This window comes from Melanerpes formicivorus, unplaced genomic scaffold (genome assembly GCF_026170545.1).
Source record: "Melanerpes formicivorus ecotype bairdi unplaced genomic scaffold, bMelFor1.0.p_v2 SCAF_64, whole genome shotgun sequence".
In the NCBI taxonomy this organism is placed as follows: domain Eukaryota; kingdom Metazoa; phylum Chordata; class Aves; order Piciformes; family Picidae; genus Melanerpes; species Melanerpes formicivorus.
In genome coordinates, this window is record NW_027142416.1 from 478798 (window position 1) to 491164 (window position 12367).

A 12367-nucleotide genomic window follows, 5' to 3' on the forward strand; every position below is an offset into this window, starting at 1 on the left:
TTATCAGTTGTCAGTGATGACAGCATTGAGGCCAGCTCTTGAACTGATCTAATAGCTACAGAAAGTCTAATATTTAATACTGGAAGAGATTTTGCCACAGAAACATACCCAACAGGACCAAAAGAAGCCATAGATGGATCATCTAGAGGAGAAAGGGTTTTACTGTACCCACTTGACTTTCACCTGATTATGTTTGTAATTCTGGCAGTGTTTGCTAGTGACTTAGAAACAAAGGGAAGGAGTGAAAAGGCACCATCACCACTGCCACTCCGTGAGGCCACCACCAGCCTGAGCCACTGAGTGGGGAGTGGCTCTGCAGACCCTGCTCTCTGAAGAGAACTTACCATTATTTTTGCAGTACTTCCAAACATAGAACACACATATCTCATCACACTTTTCTTCTTTGGTATTCTTTGAATCTTCAGCAGAGGAAGCATCTTTTTTATCTGCAGGAAAGAACACATCAGTCCTTATTTGTCCTTTGTACCAACACACAGCTCTGTGAGAAAGACACTGCATTTGGGATTTCATCCCAGCAGTAACAAGGAGTTGACTCCAGTAGCCAAGTCAAGCACTTGCAGGATCTGAAAATCTCCCTTACAGTCTACTGCATGAGTTGGAGCTTTGTGACTGACCAGTGGACCCCTACAATGGGAGAAGATTCAGTGGAGGTGGCCAAGGGCAAGGTCACGAAGCCCAGAGAGCAAGGTGGGGTGTGATTGACTGTGGCTGTTGCAAAGAAGCTGACTTTGTCTCAACATAGAAGGGAACAGAGAGTGGCTTTCATTGTAATAAGCTGAGTGGATCAATCAGTGGTATAAATGTTTCTCACTCAGGTAGCCAGACCAACGTGGGGGTGAGTCAATATAGGCCTCAGCCCAACACAGGGGTATCAAAACTAAACATCTAACAAAAGGTCTGTGAAGAGAGCAAGAGTCTTGAGCTCTCAAGACTCTTGCCCATAGGCTGGGATAGAGTTAATGTTCTTCACAGCAGCTCACATGATGCTGTGTTTTAGCTTTTTGACCAAAACACTGCTGATAACACACTAGCTTTTGCTGAGCAGTGTCTGCACAGCGTCAAGGCCTGTTTCTTAACCTGCCTCCTGGTGAACAGACCTGTGGGGTACAAGATACATTAGGAGGGGAGGATCCAAAGAAATATTCCACATTAGATTATGCTCAGCAGTAACATGGAAAAGAGTGAGTTTTAGGAGGGCTGGCTATCTTATGCTCAGGAACTGGCTGGGCATCAACCCATACATGGGAGGTGGTGAGTGATGCCTTTGTGTCACTTGATTTTCTTTGTTCTCTTCTTTCTTATTCCCCTTCCTCTTTGCTTCCCTGCTCCCCCATCCCATCTTGACCCTCAAGTGTTCTTGCTTTTACTATTTCTCTCTTTTTCCCGTTCCCCTGGGGGCTGGGGAGAAGCAAAGCCAGTGGCTGCATGGTGCCTAGCTGTCACCAGGGTTAACCCACAACACCTGTCAGCATCAACTATCTTCAAGTAAGTAAGTTTGACATTATTATTACATCTGAAAGGAGCTGTTCAGGAAGTACTGGACTCTGACAGGCTTTAAAGCCAAGCCCTGCTGCCCAGGAGGACTTGGAGATTTGTGAGTTCCTGTTGCCTCAAGAACAGGTACATGAGGACAACCACTTCATGGAGGGAACTATATCCATTCTCTGGGGACAGAAGGCAAGGAAAGATATCACATGCACAGATACAACTCTGTCTCCTTCCCAGGAAGGAAGCACATGTCCAGAACAGTGCAGAGAGCAATCCCAGCTGTTCCCCACTGTGCTGCACAATTCAGAAATCCACAGACCAGTCTGGGTTCAAAGGAACCTGAAAGATGATCCAGTTCCAACCCCCTGCCATGGACAGGGACACCTCCCACTAGCCCAGGTTGCTCAAGACTTCATCTAACCTGGCCTTGAACACCCTCAGGGAAGAGGCATCCACAACATCCTTGGGCAGCATGTTCCAGAGTCTTACCACCCTCAGTGTAAAGAATTTCTTCCTAATCTCCAGCCTAAATATGCCCTCCCCAGATTTATCCCCAGATTTCCTCCTCCTCACTCATTCTGTCACTACAAGCCCTTGGAAAAAGTCCCTCCCCAGCTTTCTTGTAGTTCCCCTTCAGATACTGGAAGGCTGCTCTAAGGTCACCCTGGAGCCTTCTCTTCTCCTGAACAACCCCAATTCTCTCAGGCTGTGTCCATAGGGGAGGTTCTCCATCCCTCTGAACATGGCTGGGCAGAAATCCCAACACTCCTCCAGAGGCCATCTAGTCCTGTGGCTTTCAGCACAGGGTAGGGTAAGCACAAACTACACTCTGAACACCACAGGGAGCTTTGGGGATGTGTGAAACCAAATCCCAGTAAGAATCACTGATCTCAAGACTGGAAGGTTAGAAACAGTCCATACCTTCATCTTTAGCTCCAGCTCCGGTACCATTATATTTAGCTCCAGCTCCAGTGCCTTCATATTTAGCTCCAGCTCCTGTACCATTATATTTAGCTCCAGCTCCTGTGCCTTCATCTTTAGCTCCAGCTCCTGTACCATTATATTTAGCTCCAGCTCCTGTGCCTTCATCTTTAGCTCCAGCTCCTGTACCATTATATTTAGGTCCAGCTCCTGTGCCTTTGTCTTTAGCTCCAGCTCCTGTGCTTTCATCTTTAGCTCCAGCTCCTGTGCCTTTGTCTTTAGCTCCAGCTCCTGTGCCTTCATCTTTAGCTCCAGCTCCTGTGCCTTCATCTTTAGCTCCAGCTCCTGTGTTTACCGCTGGTAAAGCTGCATGTTTACCTCTGGCTTCTGTTGGCACCTGCTGTTGGCTCTGACCAAGTACATTGCTGCTGGGACCTGCATGAGAGGACTAAATGAAGAGCACTGCTGGAAGAGAATCTCAGCTATCTGGCAACATCCCAAATTGTGTGTTGAGGATCATGCCCATCACACAAACAATTGTACATTAGCACTCCACTGATGATACAACAGATTAGCAGTAAACAGTTACAAATCCCAGCTAGTCACAGTTATCTACAGCCCATTCCCAAAAGCAGATCACAATGACAGAGTAGAAAAAAAACCCATACATGTTGTAAAAAAGGAAATAGGAAAGCTGATTCCACATGGAAGCAGTTTTAACTTACCTAGATATTTACCTCCTGAAGGTGGCACATGTGCTCTGGACCCCACTGTTTGTGAAGGTAACCTCACATCTTTGCTTACTGTAGTAACTGTTTTTTTCATTACATTTGCACTTGGTTTGTAGTTGGGTACTGAAAGTACAGCAAAGATGATTTGGTTTAGCTCTGATATGAGGCAAGAATCACAGAATGTTAGGGGTTGGAAGGACCTTGAAAGAGTATCCAGTCCAACCCCCCTGCCAGAGCAGGATCACCTAGGGAAGGGCACACAGGAACACATCCAGGTGGGTTTGCAATGTCTCCAGAAAAGGAGTTCCATAATCTCTCTGGGCAGCCTGCTCCAGGGCTCTGGCACCCTCACAGGGAAAAAGTTTTCCCTTCTGTTCTTGCAGAACATCTTCTGCTCCATCTTGCAACCACTGTCCTCTGTCCTGTCATTGGACATCCCTGAGCAGAGCCTGGCTCCATCCTCCCCACACTGCCCTGCACATCTTTATCAACAGGAGGGCACCCCTCAGGCTCCTCTACTTAAGAGCCCCAGCTCCCTCATCTTGTCGTCACAGGAAGATGTTCCACTGCCCTCAGCATCTTTGTGGCTCTGTACTGGACTCTCTCAAGCAGTTCCCTGAGGTCCTCCTTGACCTGAGGGGCCCAGAACTGGACCCAATATTCAAGGTGCACCCTCACCAGTGTGGAGCAGAGAGGCAGCAGAACCTCTTTCAATCTACTAACCATAACTCTCCTAATCCACCCCAGAATGCCCTTGGCCTTCTTGGCCAGAAGGGCACATTGCTGGCTCTTGGGCATCCTGTTGTCCACCAGAACCCCCAGAGCTGCCCTCCAACAGTTCAGTCCCCACTCTACTGGTCCATGGCTTCAAGCTCTACCCAACTCAAGACTCTGTTTACACCCAGCGTTTCTTCCAACTTACCTCTCTCCTTCTGCAGTTCCTTGTTGAACTCCACGTGCTTGTGGTCATACACAATCTGGATGTTTGAAGCTGTGTTTGAATCAATGCCAATAGCTTCCAAGAGTCTCAGTGCATGGACATTCAAAAGGTTATGGGACCTCTTGCACTTTAAAAATCTACACTCCCCATGGAGGAAGTGTCGACAAACATGAAGCCTTTTGCAGTTGTTCTGCTGGTTGCAGGTTCCTTCCTTTCTGTTGTAAAACTGGCAGGTCTAGGAGTGTGGAGAACAGGGACAGCATGACATGGAAAAGCACATTAGATTCAGTCACCTTGTCATTTGCTCTATTCACATGCAGTTTTAACAGCAAAAAGAGTGACTAGAAGAGGTGTGCTCATTTCTGGCATGGGTGAACAGGCATCTTAAGCTGACTCATTCCACTTTCAGTTTTGAACTTGTGCAAGCAAAGGTGAGGATTCGTTTGTTTGTTTTTCCCCAAGAAAAAGAAAAACCAAACCACCAAGCATTCATTATTGGCACTCCTAAGCAGAACAGTTGCATAGCAACTGAGTGTTTTGCAGTTATTCTATGGAAAAACAAACCAAAAAGGTCAAAACCAAAATGTATACAATAAAGTGTACAAACCCCATGTGGACTGTGACAGATGAGGCATTGTTTAATAGAACTGAAAGTGCTTTTGCCTTTCCTGTTTGTAGAGCTTATTCTGCAATGAAGATCCAAAAATGGGAAGACTGTATTGAAATTAGAGTACTATGGAAAAAGCAAGGGACTTCTTTAGTCCTCTATTCACCAGAAATTATGTATGCAGTGAACTGGACCCAGAGAACAAATGCCACCCTAAAAACTCCTCCGAGTTGCTCACCCAGCACCACTTCAACACTTGGGCTCCTGCAGCACAGAGAAGCTGTAACAAGAAATCTGCTTTGAGGAGGACACAGAGCTGTCACTGTCACTGGTCCTCTCCTTATCCTATTGCAAGCACAGTTTTTATCCTGTGTTGCAACTGAATAGATAGAGATTTATATATCAGCTAGGGAACTGAAGACTTCTGGGGTGGCAGTAGTTAGAAGACTGAAAGCTCAGGCCAGCGTTAGCTGCACACCAGCTTTGTATGGACTGATACTTATTGCAAAAGGTGAGTTCCTTGTGGCTATCAGTCAGTATCACATCCAGAACAATTAGCCTTCCCAAAGTTACTCCACATTAGGTGGGAGCACACAAAGCCACAGAACTGATGTAATTTTAGTGAGCACTGGGCATTACTATTGTTGATGTTTCTTAGCCCCTGAGGGAAGCAGAAAACCAAGGAAGTTATCTTCTTTCTTCCCCATCTTTCCTCTGCTGCTGTTCAAGCTTCCTGTTTCTCTACCCCTAACACTCCAAAGAATGCTTTCATGTAATGTCAGAATCACAATCTATCAAGATATGGAGAACAGGAAGAGTGGATGGAAATTCAGCGCAGCAAGCCATGGCCCTACCAGAGAGGTCTGCTGCTGTAGTCATAGGTTCCTATAGTATCAGAAGGGACACAGAATACTTTTTCCTCATTATAACCTTAAGTAGTAAACAGCTATTTATTCATAGATTCATAGAACAGCTTAGGTTGGAAGGGAGCTTAAATATTATCTATTTCCAAGCCCCTGCCATGGGTAGGGATACGTTCCACTAAACCAAGTCGCTCAAGGCCTCATCCAACCCAACCCATCCTTGAACACCTCCAGGGAGGGAGCATTCATAACCTCCCTGGGCAACCTGTGCCAGTGTCTCACCACCCTCACACTAAAGAATTTCTTCATAATCTCCAGCCTAAATCTGCCATCCTCAAGCTTCAATCCATTCCTTCTCAACCTATCACTACAAGACTTTTGACAAAGTCCCTTCCCAGTTTTCTTGTAGGCTCCCTTTGGGTACTGGAAGGCTGCTCCAAGGTCTCCCAGGATCCTTCTCTTCTCCAAGCTGAACAGCCCCAACTCTCTCAAACTGTCCCCACAGGGGAGGTTCTCCAACTTTCTGATCTTCACAGCCCTCCTCTAGACCCACTCCAGCCTTTCTATGTCCCTTTTATGCTAGGGTTACAGAACTGGACATGCTGCTCCAGGTGGGATCTCATGTGCCTTTCTTAGTAAGATCCAAAATTACCAGCACCTCCTACCAGTAATTATTCACCTACACCAGAATTCCTTAATTTTTCTCACCCTCATTTTCCCATGTCTGTCCAAGGAGAATGCAGAAAGAGTTATCATTTGCAGAGTACTCTAAAATCACAGAATCACAGAATGGTAGGAGTTGGAAGGGACCTCTGGAAATCAACCAGTCCAACCCCCCTGCCAGAGCAGGATCACCCAGGGCAGGTCACACAGGAACACATCCAGGTGGATTTGGAATGTCTCCAGAGAAGGAGACTCCACAACCACTCCGGGCAGCCTGGACTGGATTATCTTTGGATGTCCTTTCCAGCCCCTCTCTACAGTTAAGAACTTAAGCACAATACCAATCACTTAAGGCTGATAGTATCTGCTCGTTACTGGGAGTAATTAAACAAGAAACAAACTTAAGGTTTAGATGCAGCTGAGCAGGACAAAGATATTAATCCTCATTGCTCATCACCACCATGCTTCTCAGATGTATTTTAAAACACTATACATACCTCAAAAAATAAAATAACCAAAAAGAAATAATCCATTTTGTCACAGCTCAGCACTGTCACAGCAGGGAAGAAGAAAACAACAGAACTGTAATGCCAACTCATCTGGGGAGACCATTACCTCCAAAAGAGAAGGATAACAGGACGCTTGTGATATCTTAACCAGGAACAGCTGTAGGCAGAACAGCTGAGGATATTGTTGGCCTTTAAGTGGCCATACCTTGAAGACAGCACTGCCTTTACAAACACACACAGGACCAGGCTGAACGATTCAGCCAAATGTAACAAAATCAATGACTTGCATGCACACCGGACAAAGGTCGCTTCAGAGAGAATCAGTGTGCAAAAGTTCAGTGCCCTTTGGAAGGGACAGATTTTGCACAAAACTGACTGCAATCATCCAGTCATTTCTCTCAAAGATTTTTCTGACTTCTCTAAACCTTCAAGCACCAAAATGTTCAGGCCTACTGTCCTGCTTTCAGCTGGGAGAGTAAATTTTCTTCCCAGTAGCTGGTATGGTGCTGACGCTGATGTTTTAGATGTTGCTAAGGAGCGCTTACCCTAAGCCTAAGGCTTGCCAGTTTCATGTGCTCTGCCAGAGAGGAGTACAAGAAGGTGGGAGGAAGCATAGCCAGGACAGCTGATCCAAACTAGCCAAGAGGATATTCCATAACACAGGATATTATGACCAGTATCTAAACTTGGGGGAGTGAGCTGGGAGGGGCAGATCACTGCCCTGGAACTGGCTGAGCATCCATCAGCAGGTAGTGAGCAGCTGCATTGTGCATCACTTTGTTTTCTCGGGATTTATTTTTCTCTTTGTCATCTTCCTTTTTATTACTACTATTACTGTAGTGTTTCACTTCATCATTACTACTATTACTATAGTCCAGCACAGAGCCACAAAAATGATGAAGAGAGTGGAACATCTTCCTTATGAGGAGAGACTGAGGGAGCTGGGGCTCTTCAGCTTGGAGGAGACTAAGGGGTGACCTCATTCATGTTTATAAATATGTGAAGGGTGAGTGCCAAGAAGATGGAGCCAGGCTCTGCTGGGTGATGCCCAATGTCAGCACAAGGGGCAATGGTGGAAGTTGAGGCATAGGAAGTTCCATGGAAACAGGAGGAAGAATTATTTCTCTGTGAGGGTGACAGAACACTGGAAGAGGCTGCCCAGGGGGGTTGTGGAGTTTCCCTCTCTGGAGATATTCAAGACCTGCCTGGACGAGTTCCTGTGTGATCTGGTATAAGTGATCCTGCTCTGGCAGGGGGGGGTGGACTGGATGATCTCTCAAGATCCCTTCCAGCCCCTAACATTCTGTGATTCTGTGATTACTATAGTGTTTTATTTCAAGAATTAAATTGTTATCTCAAACCCACAAGTTTTACTTTCTTTTTTCTAACTCTCTTTCCATTGCCACCTGGGCAGGGGGGAGTGAGAAGTAGAGTGAGCAGCTACGTGGTGCTTAGGGACTGGCTGTGGTTAAACCACAACATCTCTTTAGGCTGAACAAGGAAATGGGTCCTCACATACTAATCTCCAGCATTTCTGGGGAACAGCCAACAAACTGGGGTTGGGTCAGGCCTTTTATCCTGTAAGCATGCACAGTTATTGTGATCTTTCACTTCCCTGCTGCTTGCCTTGCCGTCTGGTGGAACTGCTGACTTCTTTTGTTTGCTTGTTTGGAGTAACTTTATGGCTCTCCTGTTGGGATAACAGGAATGGCACACAAACAGGCTGTCCACATCCTGCTGTCAGACAGCAGGTCTTCTGCTGACAAGTCATGGACGATGTGCCTTATCCTCTTGTAAGCCTTCTGGTATTTAGTAAGCAACACACCCCTCTGTGCTTAGCAGTTTTATTGCTTTGGGTTTGTTTTGTTTTAAGTACCTGGCACTTTCAAAGTGCTGGCTCCCTACTGTTCCCTTTGGTGCTTCCACACACAGCCATTCCCACTCACACTTCCTTCAGGTCGGTCTATTATTATTGTCGCATATCTTGACAGCTTTTAATCGAGATCAGAACTCCACATGCTTTTGCCCTCTCTCATTCCTAATTAGCAAAAGCATCTCTTAAGGAATCAGTGCAACTCACATCAGGGAGGATGAAAGGATCATTCTGGAGGAGCAGCACTCGTAGCTCATTCTCATCGAGGCCAGACAAGCCATGGGTCTTCAGCACTTTTTTGTTCTCAGCACTGAAGATGTCGTGTGAGTATTTACAAGCTCTGCAAGAAAACACACAGAATTATCAATCTTTACTTCTTCAGGCAAGTTGATTTAAAGAAGAACCTCAGATAACACGTGAAGAAAACCCACAAAAACGGTAAGGAGGGTTGCAAACACACTCGTGTACATACACAGCAGTCAAATTGTTGTCTGTCTTTGTGTGTTTGATGAGCAGAGGATCTGTGTTCAGGTAACCCAGGCCTGTGATAGACTCAGAGACACACTTGAGATTTCTGCCCTGCTGTGGGAAAGACCAAAGCAAAGTGGCAAACTACCCCTGCATGAATTCCTGAAATACAAACAGCAGGTTTGGTAATGCTCTAGCACAAACTGATCTTCCTGCTGCCAGCATCCTCGCTTGAGTGCCTCTGCCTGGGTGCTGCTTTAGTGATCCTCTGCTTGGCAAGGGAAGAAAAATAAATGTACTCTTTGCATTTCATCCATAGTTTGTGGTTGCTTCTGCACCCTGCCACCTGTGCCACCTCACACCATGTGCAGCTTGGGAAAAGCCATAGAAAGAAAGGAAATTTGGCAAAAGTCTCTGTAAACATTGAGATGGTCTCTGTAATCAGCCAGAGAATGCACCGAAGAGCATAACAACTGTGAAATACATTCATGGTATTATCCCCATTTTAAACATCAGGGTGTCCAGACCACTTTTAAGAAAGCTAACAGCACACCTGTGAAGCCAAGTCTGTCCAACCAACCTGTACCTGTTAATCCATTAGACTCAAGTCTTTGTTCCCTTTATCCTTACAGCCTCCTTCTGTACAGACCTTGTGTAGATGTTCTGCCCCTGATCCCCCTACCAATGTGTTGGACAGAGTCCTTTGTGGAACACCAGGCTGGAACACCTGGGCTATGAGCATAGGCTGAGGAAGATGGGCTTGTTCAGTCTAGAGAAAAGACTCCAGGAGGACCTTAGAGCCGCCTTCCAATACCTGGAGGGATCCTACAGGAAGGCTGCAGAGGGACTTTTTCTAAGGCTGTCTAGAGACAATACAAGGGGGATGGTTTGAAGCTGAGGAAAAGTAGGTTTAGACTGCATCTTAAGAAGTTCTTTAGCATGAGAGTGGTGAGACTCTGGGACAGGCTGCCCAGGAAGGTTGTGGATGCCTCCTCCCTAGGGGTGTTTGAGGCCAGGATGGATGAGGCCTTGAGCAGCTGAGTGTGGTTGAGAGGTGTCCCTGGACATGGCAGGGGAGGTTGGAGGATATGAGCTCTGAGGTCACTTACAACCTGAGCCATTCTAGGATTGTAAGCAAATAAACAAGAAGTATGCCATCTTTGATCCTGAGAAACGTTTGTCTAAGGATATTAGGTTCTGTAGGCACTTGATTAATGGCTGTGAATGTAGGTGAGCTACAGAGTATTCAAGGTGAAAGCCAAGGTATTCCTCCAGATTCTACTGACATCACTTGAGTACATTATTCTAAATCAGGGGCTGAAAGAGTCCACAGTTACAATTATAATAATCAGATGCATATGTAAATACAGCAGTGAAAAGTTACTTGCCAGATACAAGGTAAAAATGGATTTAACTAGTGGAGGATGTCCCTGCTCACTGCAGTGGGGTTGGACTAGATGACCTTTGGAGGTCCCTTCCAACCCAAACCACTCCATGATTCCATTATTCTATTTCACTGGGGTAGAAGAGGAAGAATCTGGTAGGATATCTGCACATTACTAACACTGAAACAGTGGATGACATGAGGGCTTTGGTGGCTTAAACTGGTAATTCTTCCATCAGAGCTCACTGTTGCCGTGAGGTTGTAGCAAGATGGGAGTCAGTCTCTTTTCCCAAGTAACAAGCAACAGGCCAGGAGGAAATGGCCTCGAGTTGCACCAAAGGAAGTTTAGGTTGGATATTAAGATGAATTCCTTCACCAAAATGGCTGTCGCTGAAAAGCTTCTAGTTTTCACTTCTGTGTGTGTTAGGTTTCCCTCACTGATCTTTTTGTCAAACTAGATGCCACCTTGGGCCAGCTTGTTCCTAGAGGGGCTGCCAGGTCTATCTTTCTTGCAAGTTCTCTGTAGATACAGAAAACAGGATTGATGGAGATGGGAAATTAAACACTGCTCCTCACAGAAATGGCTGTAAGGGGAGCAGTGGCTAACAGCAAAGTGAAATGTTTGCACTTTGTAGATTAAAACCAGACAGAATACCAGTACTTTGCTGGTTTATTTACCAGAGAAATAACTGGAAACAGTGTAATAGAATCATAGAAATTATCTTCCTGGAGAAGGCTCCAGGGAGACGTAATAGCAGCCTTCCAGTACCTGAAGGGAGCCTCCAAGAAGGATGGAGAGAGACGGTTTGCAAAGGCCTGCAGTGACAGGAGGGGCAATGGCTTCAAACTAGAGAAGGGTAGATTTAGATTGGATGTCAGGAACAAGTTCTGCATCATAAGGGTAATGGAACACTGGCACAGGTTGCCTGGGGAGGTGTTTGGGGTGATGCTCAGATCGTTACCCGACCTCCCCCGCCAGATCCCCCACTTCATGACGCCACACGGTATGGAACATCCCCTCGGCTAGTTCGGGACGGGAAGCGGCCGCGGGATACCGCCGAGCCGCCCCGGGTCAGCCCCGACGTCCGCCAGTTCTCGGTGCAAGCCCCGAGAGGATCGGGGCGGGGGGGCGGGGTGTGTGTGTGGGGGTGTCCCCCCGTGCCCTCGGCATCCCGCAGGCACTCACCTGGGCCCCAGGTTGCACTTGCCCATGAGGTGGAGCTTGCAGAGGTGCAGCCGCTCGCAGCCCCCGCACTCCTGGCGGGTACACAGCCGCACGGCCGACACGGCCAGGACGCGGGCGCTGCCGCTGCCGTCGCCGTCGCCCCGCTGCACCAGGAAGCTCTGAGGGCCAGCCGCCGACAGCGTTTCCTCCAGCTGCCGCGCCGAGAGACCGACACGCTGCTGGAGTTCCGACAGCCCTAGCTGCCCGCCGTGGGCGCACAAAGTCTTGATGAGGAAGCAACACACCGCCGGATCGCTCATCGTTGCCCCTTCGTCTCAGCGCGACTGGACGGGACGAAACGAGAAGGGAGGAGGTGGTGCGGGGCGGGACTCTGCCTCTCGGCTGGGCGCGCCGGGAATCGAAACCGAAAGGGCCGGGGCGGGCTCAGCAGCGGGTGAGGGCTCCAGCGAGGGAGCGCCGAGGGGTACAGGCGAGCAGGTGGGGAGGGAATGCCAAGGGGTAAAGCGGGAAAGTAGCGGCCAGGACGGCCCTCAGCGCCGTGAGGGAAAGTTGGAGAGAGGATTCCTCGCTTGAAAACCAGCCACGAGACAATGATAGAAGCGATTGAAAAGGACGTGGACCTCCCTTGTTTTTAGTGTTGTTGGAAAAGGACCTGGGGGTGTTGGCTGAACATGAGCCAGCACTGTGCCCTGGTGGCCAAGGCGGCCAGCGCC

General features: G+C 47.6%; 1 protein-coding gene across 2 annotated transcripts in view; it reads right to left on the minus strand.

Moving 5' to 3' along the window:
* LOC137453261 (protein mono-ADP-ribosyltransferase PARP12-like) overlaps positions 1–12046 on the minus strand; it is a 29965-nt gene extending 17919 nt beyond the window's left edge. The window contains exons 1-6 of one of the 2 annotated variants that reach the window (XM_068162373.1): positions 11655–12046; positions 8824–8956; positions 4084–4336; positions 3156–3284; positions 2431–2865; positions 345–446 (exon numbers count right to left, since the gene is read on the minus strand). In XM_068162373.1, the coding sequence (XP_068018474.1) occupies positions 345–446; positions 2431–2865; positions 3156–3284; positions 4084–4336; positions 8824–8956; positions 11655–11953 (1351 nt within the window). In that variant the 5' untranslated portion in view covers positions 11954–12046. The remainder of the gene's footprint in view (positions 1–344; positions 447–2430; positions 2866–3155; positions 3285–4083; positions 4337–8823; positions 8957–11654) is intronic. The other variant, XM_068162372.1, reaches the window with a different exon arrangement.
* Positions 12047–12367: the final 321 nt, after the last annotated feature.